Genomic DNA, 23,054 nt, shown 5'->3' with positions numbered 1-23,054 from the left:
AGTTTCATATTTGGGTAAAAACATATTTAGGAAAATATTTTCATTACCTGGGGTATAGTCTTTTTTCAATTGACTGCTTTTTCATTAAATTTCGCAGGCAAAATTAGGCTCGCGAGGGCGTAAAATGCCAAAGTTTATTGCGTCATTCTTGGTGCAATATTTTTTTGGCGCGAAGGTACGTCCGATGACGCTAAGTTCCTTGCACAAGGTTGCGTCTACAATGACGCGAGTGTGTCATTTCCGGATGTTGTTAGCGCCAAAGTAAAATTCAGTTTGTGTTGTGCATCATACTTCATTATTTATTTAAAACCCCATTCCTATTTGCCTCTTGTCTTTTTCTATATCAGAGGGCTATGCTGTTTGCATTTTTTCCCATTCCTGAAACTGCCATAAAAGGAAATTGATAATTTTGCTTTATATGTTGTTTTTTCTCTTACATTTGCAAGATGTCTCAATCTGATCCTGTCTCAGAAACCACTGTTGGAACCCTGCTGCCTGATAACAGTTCTACCAAAGCAAAGGGTATTTGTTGTAAATTTGTGGAGATTATATCTCCAGCTGTGGTATGTAATAGTTGTCATGATAAAATTGGTTTCAGCTTGTCAGAACCTTCAGTCTCAATCATTCCCTTCAGTAGCTATGTGCATGGACGTTTTAGGTCTCATGACTGCAGCATCGGACGCGATCCCCTTTGCTCTTTTTCATATGAGACCTCTCCAGCTTTGTATGCTGAACCAATGGTGCAGGGATTATACAAAGATATCACAATTAATATCCTTAAATCCCAATGTTCGACTCTCTCTGACTTGGTGGTTAGATCACCATCGTATAGTTCAAGGGGCCTCTTTTGTTCGTCCAACCTGGACTGTAATCACAACAGATACAAGTCTTTCAGGTTGGGGAGCTGTCTGGGGATCTCTGACAGCATAAGGGGTTTGGAGATCTCAAGAGGCGAGGTTACCAATCAATATTTTAGAACTCTGTGATATTTTCAGGGCTCTTCAGGTTTGGCCTCTGTTAAAGAGAGAACCATTAATTTGTTTTCAGACAGACAATATCACAACTGTGGCATATGTCAATCATCAGGGTGGGACTCAGTCCCCTAGCTATGAAAGAAGTATCTCGGATATTTGCTTGGGCGGAATCCAGCTCCTGTCTAATTTCTGTGGTTCATATCACAGGTATAGACAATTGGGAAGCGGATTATCTCAGCCGTCAGACTTTACATCCGGGGGAGTGGTCGCTCCATACAGATGTGTTTTCTCAGATTGATCAGATGTGGGTCTTCCAGAAATAGATCTGATGGCTTCCCATCTAAACAAGAAACTACCCAGGTACCTGTCCAGGTCCAGGGATCCTCAGGCGGAGAAGGTGGATGCGTTAACAGTTCCTTGGTGTTACCAACCTGCTTATTTTTCCTGCCTATAGTTGTTTTTCCAAGAATGATCTCCAAAATCATCAAGGAACAATCGTATGTGTTGCTGGTAGCTCCAGCATGGCCTCAGAGGTTTTGGTATGCGTATCCTGTTCGGATGTCCAAGTTGCCAACCTTGGCAACTTCCATTAAGGCCAGACCTTCTGTCTCACTGTCTTTTTTTCCATCAGGATCTCAAATCATTAAATTTGAAGGTATGGAAATTAAAAGCCTAGTGATTAGTTATAGAGGTTGGAAGACTTGTATTTCATGGTGTTCTTCTCAAATTATTCTGGCATTCTTTTAGAATTCCTAGAATTTTACAGTTTCTTGAGTATGGTTTGGATATGGGTTTGTCTGCAAGTTCCTTTTATTTCACAGAAAGATTGCCAAGCTTCCTGATATTCACTGTTTTGTACAGGCTTTGGTCCGTATCAAGCCTGTCATTAAATCAATCTCTCCTCCTTGGAGTCTTAATTTGGTTTTGAAGGCTTTACAGGCTCCTCCATTTAAGCCTATGCATTCTTTGGACATTAAACTACTTTCTTGGAAAGTGTTGATCCTTTTGGTCATCTCTTTTGCTAGAAGAGTTTCCGAATTATCTGCTCTTTCTTGTGAATCTCCCTTTCTGATTTTCCATCAGGATAAGGCAGTTTTGCGGACTTCATTTAAATTTCTACCTAAGGTTGTGAATTCTAACAACATTAATAGAGAAATTGTTGTCCCTTCTTTGTGTCCTAATCCTAAGAATTCTTTGGAGAGATCCTTACATTCTTTGGATGTGGTAAGAGCTTTGAAATATTATGTTGAAGCTACTAAAGATTTCAGGAAGACTTCTAGTCTATTTGTTATCTTTTCTGGTTCTAGAAAAGGTCAGAAGGCTTCTGCCATTTCCTTGGCATCTTGGTTAAAGCTTTTGTTTCATCAGGCTTATTCGGAGTCGGGTCAGGCCCCGAATTACAGCTCATTCTACTAGATCAGTCTCCACTTTGTGGGCTTTTAAGAATGAAGCTTCAATTGATCAGATTTGCAAAGCAGCAACTTGGTCTTCTTTGTACATACTTACTAAATTCTACCGTTTTTATGTATTTGCTTCTTCGGAAGCAGTTTTTAGTAGAAAAGTTTTTCAGGCAGCTGTTTTAGTTTGATTCCTCTGCTTATGTTTGAGGTTTTTTTTTTCATTATGAGAACTTATATTTTGGGTTGTGGATTTATTTTTTTTTAGCGGAAAATGTCTGTTATTTTATCCTTCCCACTCTAGTGACATCTTGGGTATTGCTATCCCATACGTCACTAGCTTATAGACTCTTGCCAATTACATGAAAGAAAAAATAATTTATGTAAGAACTTACCTGATAAATTCATTTCTTTCATATTGGCAAGAGTCCATGAGGCTCACCCTTTTTATGGTGGTTATGATTTTTTGTATAAAGCAAAATTATTTCCAAATTCCTTTGTTGATGCTTTTTACTTCTTTCTTTATCACCCCACTACTTGGCTATTCGTTAAACTGAATTGTGGGTGTGGTGAAGGGTGTATTTATAGGTATTTTGAGGTTTGGGAAACTTTGCCCCTCCTGGTAGGATTGTATATCCCATACGTCACTCGCTCATGGACTCTTGCCAATATGAAATAAATGAATTTATCAGGTAAGTTCTTACATAAATTATGTTTTTCTTTTGTGCTACAATTACTCCTTATGCGTCTAAACTGTCCATAAGGGACATTTCTCTTCCAACTAAAATAATGTTTGCTATTGAAATTCAAAAAGCTGTTATAGTCAACTTTCTTGAAAAAGGGTTCTGATACAATGTGTGTATACATGTGTTTGTGTGTGTTCATGCATACATCTTGAATGCTCGACTCCCCTGGAGGGTCAACTATAGTCTTCCTATATCTACCCTACTTGGTACACTTAGTTCCTTTTCCATTATCTATTTAAATTTAGTCTTATCTGGATTACCCCCCCCCCCCAATGTTCACTGGAATTATCACATTTGTCTTTCCATTCCTTCATTACACCATATCCATCCTCTGTATGGAGATGGATTTGTTTATATGTAATTTTTTATGTGTGCACATATACATAAGTGTATTTGCAAGTATGCTTATATGCTTGTACATTATTAATGGATACAATCCCCCTAGTTCTTATCTTCTTTGTGTTTATTAATCTGGTAGCTATGACTACCTTCATGATTTCTACTAGCTTATAGAATCATTCCGACATTGGTCCTTTAGTTTTCCAGATATTAATTGTATAGGTTACCTACATACCCCGGCACTTTGTTTCTGTTGCGTTATAAAAACTTTATGGAAATCGCCTCAAGAGTATAATAATTTTTGTAGGCTTTGATACAATTTTATTATGACAAGTTTATTTTACTGATGTATCACTGATCGATGGTTTTTAATTTTTGGTAATTTTTGGTATTCACCTCTTCTAGCTATTTTTGTCCTGATTTAATATATCGTTTTAATTACATTTTATTTTGATTAAATGTTTAAATAATCACACTAGTCACTAGCACAATAGGATCACACCTTTTTTGTTAATAGATTATAGTTCACATTCTTGTTGATATGAAACCTCTGTTTAGATAATATATCTGAGGTCTATAACTACAAACACATTCTATTTATGCCATTCCTTGATTTTCTAGTAGCCTTGTCGGGATTTTGATTGGATATATAATTCATTTCCTTTTACGATATACAAGATGCCAGCAAAGGATTTATAATATCTGATGCAGCTTTATGCATGCAATAGAAACGGAGAAAATCATTTGTGATTGGTTCTCTGCCTTGACCAATCTCTGTCGATCGTACATCACCTATCACGATAGGTTTCTAGAGTCACACCCCCTTAACCTCACATACGGGTTACCATTTCCATCTGATCATACGACCAGGTCCTAATACTTTTTAACATAATATATACAACTTTTAGGTTTTTCCATCACCCAAAGCAATAAGGAGCATACGTACCCTCTGGACACACATTATGGGGACTTATACGACTACTCACATTATCGATCTTTCAGTTATCGTGTGTGATTGTATTTCCTGTTTCGACTGACATCAACGGATGTTTATTCTATTGGATGTTGTTCGATTTTAGATATGTTATAGGTGTTTTATTTTTCATATTTATTTTTTATATAGATCGTTTGATAACTTATTTTTCATATGTATGCTCCATTTTTGTAAGGTGTTGTTCCCAAGTGCACCCAATTGCATTGTATACGTTGGTTGCTATGTTACTCTTAATTGATGAACACACCCCCTACCAGGTGTTACTTATTGTATAGGATTGCTGTAATGGTATATTTGGCGAGGAATTTCACATTGTTTTATTAAGCCTGATGAAACAGTCACTGGTTGACTGAGAAATGCGCTGCTTGTTTTTACCCCTGTTTTTAAACAAGTAAGTTTGTTATACTTACTCCTCGACTACCTACCATCTTTATTTGCTGCACACCTGTTTGGTGTTCATTTTGCTGTGGAGGTTCTCCCTGGGATTTTTGGACCGTGTGTTTCATTCAGCTCCCCCCGCTGGGATATTGTATCCTGCACCCTATCCTATGGCATTGGATTTGGAGTCTCACCGGAGGTCAGTCTGCTGGGTGACTGTTTGATCCCAGCCTGCTTCATTTGCACCACAGGGGTGCTCCACCAAATGTTAGTGTAAAACATCTTTTATACCATCTCACAAGAGTACATACAGTGCTAGGCCATGTGGTGCTTCTGTTACATAATATCTTTCAATAAAGAGAAGATTAACCCCTAGTCTCAACATACATAATGTGCCTGTCCACTGCCAAAGAAAATCCTGTATAAAGGATTTTAAAAATGTCCCCATCTACTGCAACTGACATTCTTCTGAAGTGCAAGTCTCCAAGAACTAGAAGACAAAAGCACTTACCTGCAGTCTAGCTGTCCGGCAGGGAGACAGCTCACAAGGTGTAAAAGAACACATACTCCTTACAGAGACCTGTAGAAAAAGAAAGAACAGAGTAACCAACTCTGGCTTTGTGTACCATGGGCAGCAATGTGCTGGGAAACAAAGCAAGGACTACCTCACAACTTCCTAACTGCTTAAAAACCACCACTACTCTACTAAAGAGAGATTGACGTGGACTCAGCTAAACCCAAATCCTTGCTTGCAGGCAAAGAGCATGACTGGGGATTATAGGTAGGGGAGTGACACTTAACAGCTTTGCTGTGGTGCTCTTTGCCTCCTCTTGCTGGCCAGGAGTGATATTCCCACTAGTAATTGAATGATGTTGTGGACTCTCCATATCTTAGGAAAGAAATTAATGTTTTCCTGGATTTCAAGAAAATCTCCTTGAAAAAAGCTGGAATCCTGCAGGGAAACGTACATTGGAGTTGTATCACTTACACTGACTTGTCACAAAGAAGGGTGAAAGAAGCAAACGGCTGCTACCTTGAACTCGCTGTGTATATATGTGATCCTGTGAAGTTAGGACACTGACACAAAAGCGTGTGCACACCTGCAAAGTTGTCTTTAACCCTTAGTCATTTATGTCTGTGTTTATTTTTAATTAAACCTGTTTGCTGTGAACCAGGAGATGTTTTATGTTTAAGCTCTTACACTGAGAGCTAAATTATAGCTCTCCTACACGTAAGTAGGATTATTTCAAGTGTGGGATTGTTACCCTACATATTCTGTGCTGTACTAAGTTTGCTTTTCTCTTTCCTTGAGGATTGCTTTTGAGGATTCGTAATAACAGAATTAAAGTTTGTCTTTATACATTACTCAAGAGGACTCTGACTTTATTATTTGATATCTGACATTTTAATGGTCTGTAACTGATTCTTTATTTTGACACATTTTATTTCACATTTAATACACAGTTAGCTGGTGGAAAAGCAGGAGTGACATTAATAGAAGGTCTATGATGTATGAATGTCAAGATGACTAATTTAGTGAAAAAGGTTAAAACAAGCTGCTTTTTAATAGACTTGTAGAGCATTCCTTTACTTGGTTGGCTTGGATTAAAGTACTGTTCAAGTACTGTCCCTTTAAATATTAAGATTAATATTTAGATTAATATTATCTGCATACATAATGACTTAAGTGTCAGATTCCCTCTCTAATTTAGCCAATGGCTTCCTCCTTACTAGCAAAGATCCTGCATTAGTACTTACAAAATGACCTTGTCTGCTTAACAAGCAATATAAGGAAACATATTTTTAGTTATCATATTTCTTCCTCACTTTAAAAGACACTGGAAGTTTTCCAATATGTTCACGTTTATTTAGTCCATATTGCATTTTACATAGTTTAGAACAAAGCATTACCTAATGGGAGGCTAAATATGTGTATAAGTATACAAATGCACTAAGGTGTATCTGTATTGTAACCACAACCCCATTCATTTAATGTGGCACTACACAGCTTAAACACTAGGAAGTGTTTATTTACAGCCATGTCACAAATAAATACTGTTCTGAAAACTTAAGTGAAGTTGACACTTACTTGACAGTGTTATAAAGATCCTCTGTTTCTTTTTCTGAAAGGTTTCTTTTTGCAGTTCCCAGATTAAAAGGGTTTTGGAGCAAATACTTTTTCTTGGAGGTCTGAAAGGTAACATTCATTTTGATTTTAGTAGTCTGTTATAAGTAACATTCAGCAAAAAAAATAGCATGGTTGCTAGATGCCTACCACTCAAATACTAGATGAAAAGCAGATGATCACACCTCATGGCTCACCAGTTCCTGTAAATCATGTACCTACATTATACCTCAGATTAAACCTCATTATCGGCAACTTCTGACAGTTTGTAAACCCATACTTGAGTGCCCATTAGATATAATGCCCGGAAACTCCTCTAAGTTGTATGACATTAGTCCCTTTAGAAAAGTTACATGGAGGTAAAGCCTCTGTTTAAGGGACAGTCTACAGCAGAATTTTTATTGTTTTAAAAGATAGATAATTCCTTTATTAACCATTCCCCAGTTTTGCATAAACAACACTGTTATATTATTACACTTTTTACCTCTGTGATTACCCTGTATCTAAGCATTTGCAGACTGCCCCCTTATTTCAGTTATTTTGACAGACTTGCATTTGTAACTCCACGGACGTGGTCAAAATGATACCTGTATGGTACACATGAACTAATGCCCTCTATCTGCAAAAAACTGCCAAATGCATTGAAATAAGGGGCGGGCTTCAATGGCTTAGAAATTAGCATATGAGCCTACCTAGGTTTAGCTTTCAACAAAAAATACCAAGAGAACAAAGCAAATTTAATGATAAAAGTGAATTGGAAAGTTGTTTAAAATTGCATTTCCTATCTGAATCATGAAAGATTAATTTTGACTAGACTGTCTTTTTAACTAGCCATTTTAGACATTTGATCAGTCCTATGGGTCCTGTCAACCATATTCCTACATAAGACTTCACAACAAACAAAATATTGTAGTAATGCAATCGGTTCAAGCCATAATACTGGTAAATGCATACCACTAGAGCTGAGATTAACATTTTGATCTACTTTACATACCATCCACAAAATCTTGATAATCAAGGTAGCACTTTGCTTCATTAACATGCACCAAAAATGGAGTAAACGTGTTACATACTGGAACTTTGTTGTCACTAGAATCTAAAAACCACACATTTACTGGTCAAACCTTGGAAATGTGTTTGACATAAATGGCAACTTAATCTCACATATTAAGAAAGCATTGAGATATAAATGTATATATATATATATATATATATATATATACACTATATATATATATATATATATATATATATACACAATGTATATATATATATATATATATATATATAATGTGATAAATTACCATTCTGCTAACAAACTAACAAAATAACCAAACATTGTCACTCATACACTACTTCTCCATGTCAAAACGTTAACAATACTGTCCACAACAGTGTTTGTCAGTGCTGACCAGCCAACTATTAATTTCTTTCATTAGGTGTTCAGATTCCACGATTCATTACTCCTGATATTCAACTCCTGGCCACTAGGAGGCGGCAAAGATTCCCAGAACTTCCAAGAGCACTTCATTCCCCCCCCCCTCACAGGTATGCCAGTCTTATTTTTATCTCCCAGGAGATAGGTAAAGAAATGAGGTGCTTTTGATTCTTCAATGAGAGGGGGTCCTCAAACTGATGTGAAGCATATCCCCCCCACTTTGAGAGCTGCTGCTACTGAGAGACAGAGGGGGGGGGGTGGAAAATTGGAGTACTGGGTAGTTACAGAATTTATCCCGGTGTAGAAGTTAGTGAGAATCCTGCCACAAGTGTCGCTAAATAATTACTTTCTAAATCAGACTAATTCCTCAGTATCTGCCTCCTGATGATCAGGAGTCAGTGGCTGACCAGGATTCAGAATCTGCCTCTTATATGTTTTAGCTCGAACACCTGTGTACTCTCTTAAAAGCGGTTTTAAATACTTTTGGAGTCCAAGATTTTAAGCCTTGTGCAGAAAAATCCATCAAACAAATGGACTTTTCCAGTCCGTGATGCGATTACTGAAATTATTACCAAAGAATGGTCAAAGCCTGGTCTTCCTTGTAACCTGTCTTCTGCAAATGATGTTTTCTTTACCTGATACTAGTTTTAAACTTTGGGCCACTATTCCAAAGGTGGATGGCACTATCTCCACCTTTGCAAAATGTACTACTATTTCTTTGGAGGATAGTACTTCTTTTAAAGACCACAAGGGCAGGAAATTAGAGCCCTTTCACAAAAAGGCATTTCTTCAAGCGGGTTATTTAAGCCAGCTATCAGTATAGCTTGTGTTGCTGCTGCTTCTATGCTCTGGTGTGATAATTTATCCGATCTGATTTCAGATGATTTAAGATTTTCACGGTCGTTTGACGCTTATTAGGTCAGTCAATGCCTTCATATGTAATGCTGTTGTTGACATTATTAGAATCAATGCTAAAAATATGGCATTATCAGTCTTAAGACATTGGCAAGACACCTTGCTACCAGAAGACTAAGCAACAAATACTTACCTGGATATCATAGGCTATGGCGAGGAACAAGCTGAGTAAAAGAACTGATACCATCTCTAGAAAAAACTTTATAGTAAATTATAGAAAGTCAGTCTTACTGAAACACAAACAGCTATAACCTCCTTGTAACTAAGATGAGATGTCAGACAAAACTGAAGCCCTGAGAATGGAAAATCATAAAAGGACAAGCAAAAATTCTAAGAAAATAAAAACAACTCAAATCTACACTAATAGCAAACAAAAATGAGGACACTATTGAGTGTTGTTAAAGTTGCAAAAAACATAGATTATGCTTACCTGATAAATTTATTTCCATCGTGGGGAGGAGAGTCCACGGCTTCATTCATTACTTTTGGGAATAAAGAACCTCGCCACCAGGAGGAGGCAAAGACACCCCAGCCAAAGGCTTAAATACCTCCCCCACTCCCCTCATCCCCCAGTCATTCTGCCGAGGGAACAAGGAACAGTAGGTGAAATATCAGGGTATAAATGGTACCAGAAGATAAATTAAATTTAGGTTCACCTACAGGAGATATGGGCGGGAGCCGTGGACTCTCCTCCCCACGATGGAAATAAAATTATCAGGTAAGCATAATTTATGTTTTCCATCTAAAAGGGAGGAGAGTCCACAGATTCATTCATTACTTTTGGGAACATATACCCAAGCTTTAGAGGACACCTCTAATTGAAACCGGGAGGGTAAAAAGGCGGACACTAATCTGAGGGCACCACAGCCTGTAAAACCTTTCTCCCAAAAACAGCTTCCGCAGAAGCAAAAACGTCAAATTTATAAAACTTTGTAAAAGTGTGTAAGGAGGACAAGGTAGCCACTTTACAAATCTGCTCCATAGACGCCTCATTCTTGAAGGCCCAAGACGAAGCCACAACCCTAGTTGAATAAGACGCGATCCTCTGAGGAGGCTTATGTCCCGCTGTCTCATAGGCCAAGCGAATCAAGCTCCTCAACCAAAAGGAAAAAGAAGTAGAAGAGGCCCTCTGCCCCTTGCGCTTCCCGGAATACACCACAAAAAAGAGATGTAGACTGTCTGAAATCCTTCGTAGCCTGAAGATAGAACTTCAAGGCGCGAACCACATCCAGATTATGAAGTAACCTCTCCTTGGAAGAGGAAGGGTTAGGACACAAAGAAGGAACAATTATTTCTTGATTGATGTTACGGTTAGACACCACCTTGGGAAGAAACCCCAAGCCGGTGCGAAGAACAACCTTATCCGCATGAAAAAACAGATAAGGAGGCTCGAATTGCAAGGCAGCCAGCTCAGATACTCTGCGAGCTGATGCCATAGCCAACAGGAAGAGAACCTTCCAAGACAGAATCTTAATGTCAATAGAATGCATAGGCTCAAACGGAACCCTCTGCAATACCTTAAGAACCAAGCTTAAGCTCCATGGAGGAGCAGACTGCCTAAAGACAGGCCTGATTCTAGACAGAGCCTGAACAAAAGATTGAATGTCAGGAAGCTCAGCGAGTCTCATTTGCAACAAAATGATAATGCCGAAATCTGTCCTTTTAAGGAACTGGCGGCAAGACCCTTCTCCAAACCCTCTTGGAGAAAAGACAGAATCCTGGATACCTTCACCTTGTGCCAAGGATATTGGTGCATCTCACACCAGGACAAGTCCTCCACACCTTATGGCAGCTGCGACGAGTAATTGGCTTCCTTGCCTGAACTAGAGTGTCAATTACACTTTCAGAAAAACCTTTTCTTGGCTAAGACTAAGCGTTCAATCTATACGCCGTCAGCCTCAGAGAAACAAGATTTTGATGTTGAAAGGGACCCTGTTCCAGCAGATCCTTGCGACAGGGTAACCTTCATGGCAGAAAGGATGACATCCCCACCAGATCCGCAAACCACATCCTCCGCGGCCATGATAGAGCAATCAGGATGGCCGAAGCTCGCTCGTGCTAGAAGTGGTAAAAATGTAAGCTATGTTGAATCCCCAAGGCACCACTAAGGCATCTATAAGCTCTGCCTGGGGATCCCATGACCTCGACCTGTATTGGGGTAGCTTGCAATTGAGTCTGGACGCCATAAGATCTATCTCCGGCGCTTCTCATCTGAGACAAATCTCTGCAAACACTTCGGGGTGAAGAGACCATTCCTCCGGATGGAAGGATTGTCTGCTGAGAAAGTCCACTTCCCAGTTGCCCACACCTGGAATGTGGATCGTTGAGAGTAAGCAGCTGTGAGACTCCGCCCACTCCAAAATCCGAGATACCGCCCTCATTGCTAGGTTGCTCCATGTTCCCCCCTGATGGTTGATGTAAGCCCCCGAGGTAATGTTGTTGGTCTGGAATCTGATGAAGCTGAACGACCCCAGAAGAGGCCATGCCCTCAGAGCGTTGTAAATTGCTTGAAGTTCCAGAATATTTATCGAAGGAGAGACTCCTCCCGGGACCATTTTCCTTGTGCCATTCTGGCACCCCAAACAGCTCCCCATCCTGCCAGACTCGCGTCCGTGGTTACAATCTCCCAGGACGGTCTCAAGAAGGATGTCCCCAGAGACAGATGCTCCAGACGGATACACCAAGAGAGGGAGTCCCTGGTCCAATCATCCATGGATATCTGCTGTGATAGATCTGAATGATCGCCGTTCCACTGTGTCAACATGCACAATTGAATGGGTCTGAGATGGAACCTGGCGAAAGGGATGACCTCTATGCTGGAAACCATGAGCCTGATCATCTCCATTAACTGAGCCACCGAAGGGCTTGAAGAGGACTGAAGAGCAAGACAGGTGGATACAATCTTCCTGCGTCATTGCTCTGTGAGAAATATCTTCATGGACATAGAGTCTATTATCGTGCACAGGAACTCCACACTGTTGCTGGGAACCAGGGAACTCTTTCCTGAGTTGATCTTCCAACCGTGAGATTGGAGCAATAAAAGAAGAGCCCTCGAATAATCCTCTGTAAGGCTGAACGACGGCGCCTGGATTAGGATGTCGTCCAAATAGGACGCCACAGCAATGCCCCTGGATCTGGCAACTGCAAGAAGCGCCCCCAGAACCTTTGTGAAGACTCTCGGGGCCGTCGCTAGACCGAGGGGGAGGGCCACAAACTGGAAGTGTTGGTCCAGAAACGCAAATCTTAGAAACTTGAAGTGGTCCCCGTGAATTGGAACATGAAGGTAAGCATCCTTTAAGTCTAATGTCGTCATGAACTGTCCCTCTTAAACTAGGGGCAGAATAGATCTGATTGTTTCCATTTTGAACAATGAAACAGCCAGAAAGTTGTTTAAACACTTTAGGTCCAGAATCGGGCGGAACGTGCCTTCTTTCTTTGGAACCACAAAGAGATTTGAATAGTACCCTAGACCCCTTTCTGTTCGGGGTACTGGTACCATAACTCCTAGAGAGGAGAGATCCCTCACTCATTCTAGAAAGGCCTCTCTCTTTTCCGGTCTTGAAGACAGGTTTGACAGGGGGAATCTGCCCCTGGGCAGATGGGACCTGAATCCTATCCTGTAACCCTTGGCGACAACCTCCAGAACGTCCTGCAACCAGGCTTCGGAGAAGAGAGACAATCTGCCCCCTACTTGGTCCGGAGATGGTCGGGGGCTGCCCCTTCATGCTGATTTAGTCTCGGTGGGCTTCTTGTTCTACTTGGACTTGTCCCAAGACTGAGCAGGCTTCCAAGTTCCCTTGGACTGATCCGCTTTCGTGGCAGGCTGCTGGCGCTGGGCCTTGTCCGCGCGAAAGGGACGAAAAACAATTTATGTAAGAACTTACCTGATAAATTCATTTCTATCATATTAGCAAGAGTCCATGAGCTAGTGACGTATGGGATATACATTCCTACCAGGAGGGGCAAAGTTTCCCAAACCTCAAAATGCCTATAAATACACCCCTCACCACACCCACAAATCAGTTTAACGAATAGCCAAGAAGTGGGGTGATAAAAAAAAGTGCGAAAGCATATAAAATAAGGAATTGGAATAGTTGTGCTTTATACAAAAAAATCATAACCACCAAAAAGGGTGGGCCTCATGGACTCTTGCTAATATGAAAGAAATGAATTTATCAGGTAAGTTCTTACATAAATTATGTTTTCTTTCATGTAATTAGCAAGAGTCCATGAGCTAGTGACGTATGGGATAATGACTACCCAAGATGTGGATCTTTCCACGCAAGAGTCACTAGAGAGGGAGGGATAAAATAAAGACAGCCAATTCCTGCTGAAAATAATCCAAACCCAAAAATAAAGTTTAATGAAAACATAAGCAGAAGATTCAAACTGAAACCGATGCCTGAAGTACTTTTCTACCAAAAACTGCTTCAGAAGAAGAAAACACATCAAAATGGTAGAATTTAGTAAAAGTATGCAAAGAGGACCAAGTTGCTGCTTTGCAAATCTGATCAACCGAAGCCTCATTCCTAAACGCCCAGGAAGTAGAAACTGACCTAGTAGAATGAGCTGTAATCCTTTGAGGCGGAGTTTTACCCGACTCGACATAAGCATGGTGAATTAAGGATTTCAACCAAGATGCCAACGAAATGGCAGAAGCTTTCTGACCTTTTCTAGAACCGGAAAAGATGACAAATAGACTAGAAGTCTTTCGGAAAGACTTAGTAGCCTCAACATAATATTTCAAAGCTCTAACAACATCCAAAGAATGCAACGATTTCTCCTTAGAATTCTTAGGATTAGGACATAATGAAGGAACCACAATTTCTCTACTAATGTTGGAATTCACAACCTTAGGTAAAAATTCAAAAGAAGTTCGCAACACCGCCTTATCCTGATGAAAAATCAGAAAAGGAGACTCACAAGAAAGAGCAGATAATTCAGAGACTCTTCTGGCAGAAGAGATGGCCAAAAGGAACAAAACTTTCCAAGAAAGTAATTTAATGTCCAATGAATGCATGGGTTCAAAAGGAGGAGCTTGAAGAGCCCTCAGAACAAAATTCAAACTCCAAGGAGGAGAAATAGACTTAATGACAGGTTTTATACGAACCAAAGCTTGTACAAAACAATGAATATCAGGAAGTTAAGCAATCTTTCTGTGAAAAAGAACAGAAAGAGCAGAGATTTGTCCTTTCAAGGAACTTGCGGACAAACCTTTATCTAAACCATCCTGAAGAAACTGTAAAAGTCTCGGAATTCTAAAAGAATGCCAGGAAAAATGATGAGAAAGACACCAAGAAATATAAGTCTTCCAGACTCTATAATATATCTCTCTGGATACAGATTTACGAGCCTGTAACATAGTATTAATCACAGAGTCAGAGAAACCTCTTTGACCAAGGATCAAGCGTTCAATCTCCATACCTTTAAATTTAGGGATTTGAGATCCTGATGGAAAAAAGGACCTTGCGACAGAAGGTCTGGTCTTAACAGAAGAGTCCACGGCTGGCAAGAGGCCATCCGGACAAGATCCGCATACCAAAACCTGTGAGGCCATGCTGGAGCTACCAGCAGAACAAACGAGCATTCCTTCAGAATCTTGGAGATTACTCTTGGAAGAAGAACTAGAGGCGGAAAGATATAGGCAGAATGATACTTCCAAGGAAGTGATAATGCATCCACTGCCTCCGCCTGAGGATCCCGGGATTTGGACAGATACCTGGGAAGTTTCTTGTTTAGATGAGAAGCCATCAGATCTATTTCTGGGAGTTCCCACATTTGAACAATCTGAAGAAATACCTCTGGGTGAAGAGACCATTCGCCCGGATGCAACGTTTGGCGACTGAGATAATCCGCTTCCCAATTGTCTATACCTGGGATATGAACCGCAGAGATTAGACAGGAGCTGGATTCCGCCCAAACCAGAATTCGAGATACTTCTTTCATAGCCAGAGGACTGTGAGTCCCTCCTTGATGATTGATGTATGCCACAGTTGTGACATTGTCTGTCTGAAAACAAATGAACGACTCTCTCTTCAGAAGAGGCCAAGACTGAAGAGCTCTGAAAATTGCACGGAGTTCCAAAATATTGATCGGTAATCTCACCTCCTGAGATTCCCAAACCCCTTGTGCCGTCAGAGACCCCCACACAGCTCCCCAACCTGTAAGACTTGCATCTGTTGAGATTATAGTCCAGGTCGGAAGAACAAAAGAAGCCCCCTGAATTAAACGATGGTGATCTGTCCACCACGTCAGAGAATGTCGGACAATCTGTTTTAAAGATATTAATTGAGATATCTTTGTGTAATCCCTGCACCATTGATTCAGAATACAGAGCTGAAGAGGTCGCATGTGAAAACGAGCAAAGGGGATCGCGTCCGATGCAGCAGTCATAAGACCTAGAATTTCCATGCATAAGGCTACCGAAGGGAATGATTGTGACTGAAGGTTTCGACAAGCTGAAATCAATTTTAGATGTCTCTTGTCTGTCAAAGATAGAGTCATGGACACTGAATCTATCTGGAAACCTAAAAAGGTTACCCTTGTCTGAGGAATCAATTAACTTTTTAGTGAATTGATCCTCCAACCATGATCTTGAAGAAACAGCACAAGTCGATTCGTATGAGATTCTGCTAAATGTGAAGACTGAGCAAGTACCAAGATATCGTCCAAATAAGGAAATACCACAATACCCTGTTCTCTGATTACAGACAGAAGGGCACCGAGAACCTTTGTAAAAATTCTTGGAGCTGTAGCTAGGCCAAACGGCAGAGCCACAAACTGGTAATGCTTGTCCAGGAAAGAGAATCTCAGGAACTGATAGTGATCTGGATGAATCGGAATATGCAGATATGCATCCTGTAAATCTATTGTAGAGATATAATGCCCTTGCTGAACAAAAGGCAAGATAGTCCTTACAGTTACCATTTTGAATGTTGGTATCCTTACATAACGATTCAATATTTTTAGATCCAGAACTGGTCTGAAGGAATTCTCCTTCTTGGGTACAATGAAGAGATTCGAATAAAACCCCAGCCCCTGTTCCAAAACTGGAACTGGCATAATTACTCCAGCCAACTCTAGATCTGAAACACATTTCAGAAATGCTTGAGCTTTCACTGGGTTTACTGGGACACGGGAAAGAAAAAATCTCTTTGCAGGAGGTCTTATCTTGAAACCAATTCTGTACCCTTCTGAAACAATGTTCTGAATCCAAAGATTGTGAACAGAATTGATCCAAATTTCTTTGAAAAAACGTAATCTGCCCCCTACCAGCTGAGCTGGAATGAGGGCCGCACCTTCATGTGGACTTTGAAGCTGGCTATGCTTTTCTAGAAGGCTTGGATTTATTCCAGACTGGAGATGGTTTCCAAACTGAAACTGCTCCTGAGGATGAAGGATCAGGCTTTTGTTCTTTGTTGAAACGAAAGGAACGAAAACGATTATTAGCCCTGTTTTTACCTTTAGATTTTTTATCCTGTGGTAAAAAAGTTCCTTTCCCACCAGGAACAGTTGAGATAATAGAATCCAACTGAGAACCAAATAATTTATTACCCTGGAAAGAAAGGGAAAGTAGAGTCGATTTAGAAGACATATCAGCATTCCAAGTTTTAAGCCATAAAGCTCTTCTAGCTAAAATAGCTAGAGACATAAACCTGACATCAACTCTGATAATATCAAAAATGGCATCACAGATAAAATTATTAGCATGTTGAAGAAGAAGAAGAATATTATGAGAATCATGATCTGTTACTTGTTGCGCTAAAGTCTCCAACCAAAAAGTTGAAGCTGCAGCGACATCAGCCAATGATATAGCAGGTCTAAGAAGATTACCTGAACATAGATAAGCTTTTCTTAGAAAGGATTCAATTTTCCTATCTAAAGGATCCTTAAAGGAAGTACCATCTGCCGTAGGAATAGTAGTACGTTTAGCAAGGGTAGAAATAGCCCCATCAACTTTAGGAATTTTGTCCCAAAATTCTAATCTGTCGGACGGTACAGGATATAATTGCTTAAAACGTTTAGAAGGAGTAAATGAATTACCCAAATTATTCCATTCTCTGGAAATTACTTCAGAAATAGCACCAGGAACAGGAAAAACTTCTGGAATAACCACAGGAGATCTAAAAACCTTGTCTAAACGTTTAGATTTAGTATCAAGAGGAACAGAATCCTCAATTTCTAATGCAATTAGGACTTCTTTAAGTAAAGAACGGATAAATTCCATTTTAAATAAATATGACGATATATCAGCATCAACCTCTGAGACAGAATCCTCTGTATCAGAAGAATCATTAGAATCAGAATGATGATGTTTAAAAATTCATCTGTATAAAGAGAAGTTTTAAAAGACTTTTTATGTTTACCAGAAGGAGGAATAACAGACATAGCCTTCTTAATGGATTCAGAAACAAAATCTCTTATGTTATCAGGAACACTCTGAACATTAGATGTTGATGGAACTGCAACAGGTAATGGTACTTTACTAAAGGAAATATTTTCTGCATTAACAAGTTTGTCATGACATTTAATACAAACAACAGCTGGAGGAACAACTACCAAAAGTTTACAGCAGATACACTTAGCTTTGGTAGTTCCAGCACCAGGCCGCGATTTTCCAGTAGTATCTTCTGACTCAGTTGCAACGTGGGACATCTTTCAATATGTAATAGAAAAAACAACATATAAAGCAAAATTGATCAAATTCCTTAAATGACAGTTTCAGGAATGGGAAAAAATGCCAGTGAACAAGCTTCTAGCAACCAGAAGCAACAAATGATGAGACTTAAAAAAAGTGGAGACAAAATTGACGCCCACATTATTTGGCGCCTAAATGCTATTAGCGCCAAAAATGACGCCACATCCGGAACGCCGACATTTTTGGCACGAAAAACGTCAAAAATGACGCAACTTCCGGCGACACGTATGACGCCGGAAATAGAAAAAAATTTTCGCGCCAAGAATGACGCAATAAAATGAAGCATTTTCAGCCCCCGCGAGCCTAACAGCCCACAGGGAAAAGTCAAATTTTAAGATAAGATAAAAATGATATATTCAAATGCATTATCCCAAATATGAAACTGACTGTCTGAAATAAGGAAATGTTGAACATCCTGAGTCAAGGCAAATAAATGTTTGAATACATATATTTAGAACTTTATAAAAAAGTGCCCAACCATAACTTTAGAGTGTCACAGAAAATAAGACTTACTTACCCCGGGACACTCATCTACATGTTGTAGAAAGCCAAACCAGTACTGAAACGAAAATCAGCAGAGGTAATGGTATAAATATAAGAGTATATCGTCGATCTGAAAAGGGAGGTAAGAGATGAATCTCTACGACCGATAACAGTGAACCCATGAAATAGACCCCGTAGAAGGAGATCATTGAATTCAAACAGGCAATACTCTCCTCACATCCCACATTCACTGCACGCTGAGAGGAAAACCGGGCTCCAACCTGCTGCGGAGCGCATATCAACGTAGAATCTAGCACAAACTTACTTCACCACCTCCATAGGAGGCAAAGTTTGTAAAACTGATTTGTGGGTGTGGTGAGGGGTGTATTTATAGGCATTTTGAGGTTTGGGAAACTTTGCCGCTCCTGGTAGGAATGTATATCCCATACGTCACTAGCTCATGGACTTTTGCTAATTACATGAAAGAAAGTACATCCTTTAGGCTTAGCCTTCTTATCCTGCGGTAGGAAAGCTCCCTTGCCTCCTGTAACCGTGGATATGATCGAATCCAAACCTGGACCAAACAGAATCTTTCCTTGAAAAGGCAGGGACAACAGCCTCGACTTAGAGGTCATGTCCACAGACCAAGACTAGTCACAGAGTGTCAGGATGCCGAGTCAGGAACCAGGAGGGACAACAGACAGCCAGGTAATAAACAGGAATAGGAACTCGCAAACAGGTCTGAGACAACACAAGGGCAAAGCATACTGAACAGTGGCCCTTTAAATAATAAGTGATGATATCACAATTCTGAGACTTAAACCTGTCTCACACGGGTGATGTACAACAGTCTGGCCATAAGAGGGCGTGCAGGAAATGAGCAGCATCACACACTCTGCACCAGATTCAGCAAGAAAAGGTAAGCACATGGCAAACAAGGCAGAGAAAAAACCCTGACACAAAGCCCTGCAAGCTAAAACGGAGAATCCTGAAACCTTTGCGTTCAGGCGAATAATTTGCATATTGACATCACAGATGAAAGAATTGGCGACCTTCAACGCCTTAATCTTATCCTGTATCTCGTTGATGGAGGTCTCCCTCTGGACCATATCACACAGGGATTCACACCAATATGTCGCAGATCCGAAAATGCGGCTACAGCCGCTGCCTGTTAATAAACAAACCCCGTGTGCTGAAACATTTTCCTTAACATGTTTTCCAACTTTTTATACAACGAACTATCCTCTAGAGGAATAGTCGTCCGCTTCGCGAGCGTAGAGATAGCACCATCCACCTTAGAGACAGTCTACCACAGCTCGAGCTGAGAGTCCGGAATGGGGAACAGTTTCTTAAAGGAAGAAGAAGGGGAAAAGGAAGAATCTAATCACTCCCATTCATTCTTAATAATATTAGCCACCACCCTGTCCTTGTATACTTTATCAAGCTTAGGAATCGAAGGTTGCTCCGGAAGCTTCGGTTCCAGAACCTCATAAGTAGCAAGCACTTGCTTCAGTAAAAAGCGCAAATTCTCCATCCTAAACCTAAAGTCAGGCTCCTCCGCTGCCGGAGGATGAGATGACACTGACCTCTTCATTGTATAACGCCTCTGATATTTCATTAGGCGTAAAAAACCCTTGGGCTGGGCCGCCATGATACGCCCTACGCTTGCGCTTAGCAGAACGTGGTAAGGCATGGATCACTTTCGATACCGCCGTTTGCAGTTGATCTGCAAAAAATCTGACGGCCAACAAATCTCTCCCGTAGGAGTAATGGTTGGACCCTGGGGTGCTGCATGTGCACTCGGAGATGAAAGCAGGGAACGAACCTCACAGGACGGAGAACCCTCAGAGGTGGACGGCTCAGTAGTACTAGACATCCCTTTAGTTTTAGATGTCGCAACTTTATCAAGGCATGTGGAACATAGTTGAGCAGGCTGATCTACAGGAACCTCCTCACAATAAACACAGGAATGAGACTTTGTTAAAGAGAGAGTCCTCCATAGCTTGCACTTTTATTATGGACTAGACTAGCTGAATAAACAGGCACCTTTATATCCTCTAATGGCCGGGGCACTCACCACCTCCTATGACCCGGACTACAGAAACCGCTTTGTCTTCTATGCTGCAGATCAACAGAGGAAGTGGAGACCGACACACCCGGTCACCTGGGATGCTTCGCAGTACAGACCCTGCATTAAGGAGAAAACGAGCCAAAACCGGCCTCGCAAATACTCCCAGAAGTCAACCTGAAGTTTCACCATTTCCAGAGCCACATCTCGCACATAACGCAGCAACAATAAACAATATTATGTATAAACCCCCCCTGTTCAATAATCCCCTTAGTAGGAATATTAACCCTTGATTCCATAAGATAAAAGGTGCCACACTGTGACCCTGTCTTCTGTGTTATCAATGTGTATAAAAAATGAAACAATCTTACCAGAATCAATGCCGTGGAAAAGGAACAAGGTCCATCAGGTAGAAGCATCGCTCCTGACATGGACTTGAGTGCAGAAAGCGAAACTTGTCAACGATTGCTTGTGGAGCTGTTAATATGAGTCGGGATGGTTTCGCAGAAAGACTCTCCCTGCATCTCCGGACTCTAACTTTTATCCAGGCTCTCACTGAGAGGCTGACAGGGCTACTTAAAACTCCAGTCCCATTCTGAAGAGTACTACCCTCCATAAGAGATTACTCCGAATCTTTGGCACTTCTCTGCCATCCTCCTGTGACAAAAGGCAAAGAATGACTGGGGGATGAGGGGAGTGGGGGAGGTATTTAAGTCTTTGCCTCCTCCTGGTGGCCAGGTTCTTTATTCCCAAAAGTAATGAATGAAGCCGTGGACTCTCCTCCCCATTTAGATGGAAATACTATTTACTTCTAAAAATAGAAAAAAAAAACAACAACATAATTTATGTTTACCTGATAAATTAATTTCATTCATCATGGTAAGAGTTCAGGATCCATTACTCATGGGAATCCCTCTTCCCTACTACTAGGAGGAGGCAAAGTTTCCAAAGCCGCAAGAGCTCTATAAAACCCCTACTACCTCACAGATACCTTAGTCTAACATATAGCCAAGCAAAATGAGGTAAGAAGAGAAATAAGAGCACAAATAAAAGGAGCAGGAAAAAAAAAAAGATGTGCTTAAGAAAAAAAAACTAAACCATAAAAAAATAAAAATAATAATATATCAGGTAAGCAAAAATTATATTTTTTTTCATAAAGGTGGTTAGAGTCTATGATTCATTACTCCTGGGAACTAACACCCAAGTTGTGGATTCCACGAGTAAAGAGCCACAATGGGTGGGATTTAATAAACATTTTCACATCCCCACAAGAACCCAAAAAGGCATTTTTCCAATGCACTTAAAAATAAATCAACAGGCAAAAATAAATCAAGCTGGGGCAACTGCCTGAATGATTTTCCTACCAGAGGCTGGCATCAGAAGAAAAAACCCCATCAAAATGTAGAATTTAGTAAAAGAATGCAAAGAAGACCAAGCAGCTGCCTTTCAAATTTGGTAAACTTCAAAAGCCCAAGAAGTGGCAACTGATCTTGTAGAATAAGCATTAATATATTTTGTAAGCTTTATGATTCAAAAATGTCAGCCAAGAGAACAAAGAAAAAAAACTTTCTATCCTTTCCTAGAACCAGAAAAGTTAACACACAAACTAGAATTTTGTCTAAAATCCTTAGTAGCATCAATATAATACTTCAATGCTCTAACAACATCCAAATTATGCAAAGATCTCTCCAAAGCCTTTTTAGGATTAGGACACAAAGAAGGGACAACAATTTCCCTACTGATATTGCATGAAGACCCAACTTTAGGAAGGATATTTAGTCCTTAAGACTACCTTATTCTGAAGAAAGATAAGATAAGGAGGGCCACAAAAAAAGAGCAGACAATTCAGAATCTCTTCTAGCAGAACAGATAGCCAAAGGAAACAAAACCTAAAGCTAAATATCCACTTCATGCATAGCTCAAAAGGAGGAGTCTGCAAAACCTTTAACAACAAATTAAGACTCCATGGAGGAGACATTGGCTTGACCACAGGGTTAATTTGTGTCAATGCTTAAACAAAATCATGAATGTCAGGAAGATTAGAAATCTTCCTATGAAACAAAACTGAAAGAGCAGAAATCTGCTCTTTCAGAAAACCGGCAGATAGGCCCTTAGGTCCAAACCATCCTGTAAGAACTGCACAATTCTATTAATTCTAAAAGAATGCCAGGAAAAGTCAAGATCTATATGCCAAACAATAAAAACCTTCCAGACCTTATGATAAATCCTCCTAGTCACAGGCTTTCGAGCCTTGATTTACAGTTTCAATTATAGAATCTGAGAAACCTCTATGCATATGAACTAACCGTTCAATCTCCATTCAGTCAAACTTAAAGAATTGAGATCTGGATGGAAAAATGGACCTTGAGACAGAAGGTCTTGTGAAAATGAAGAGGCCAAGGAGGACAAATGGACATCTGACCCAGATCTGCATACCAAATCCTGTGAGGCCAAGCTGGGGCAATTAAGATTACTGACAATTTCTCTAGCCTTATCTTG

At 40.2% G+C, this 23,054-nt stretch overlaps 1 protein-coding gene across 1 annotated transcript in view; it reads right to left on the bottom strand.

The window, feature by feature from the left end:
- The window catches only part of INTU (inturned planar cell polarity protein), a 473,020-nt gene that overhangs the window by 39,932 nt on the left and 410,034 nt on the right, over positions 1–23,054 (bottom strand). The window contains exon 13 of the mRNA XM_053703638.1: positions 6,918–7,018. Within this exon, the coding sequence (XP_053559613.1) occupies positions 6,918–7,018 (101 nt within the window). The remainder of the gene's footprint in view (positions 1–6,917; positions 7,019–23,054) is intronic.

Source organism: Bombina bombina, chromosome 2 (assembly GCF_027579735.1).
Source record: "Bombina bombina isolate aBomBom1 chromosome 2, aBomBom1.pri, whole genome shotgun sequence".
Classification (NCBI taxonomy): domain Eukaryota; kingdom Metazoa; phylum Chordata; class Amphibia; order Anura; family Bombinatoridae; genus Bombina; species Bombina bombina.
The sequence above is the reverse complement of the archived record's forward strand: the minus strand, read 5'-3'. Positions and strand labels throughout refer to the sequence as shown.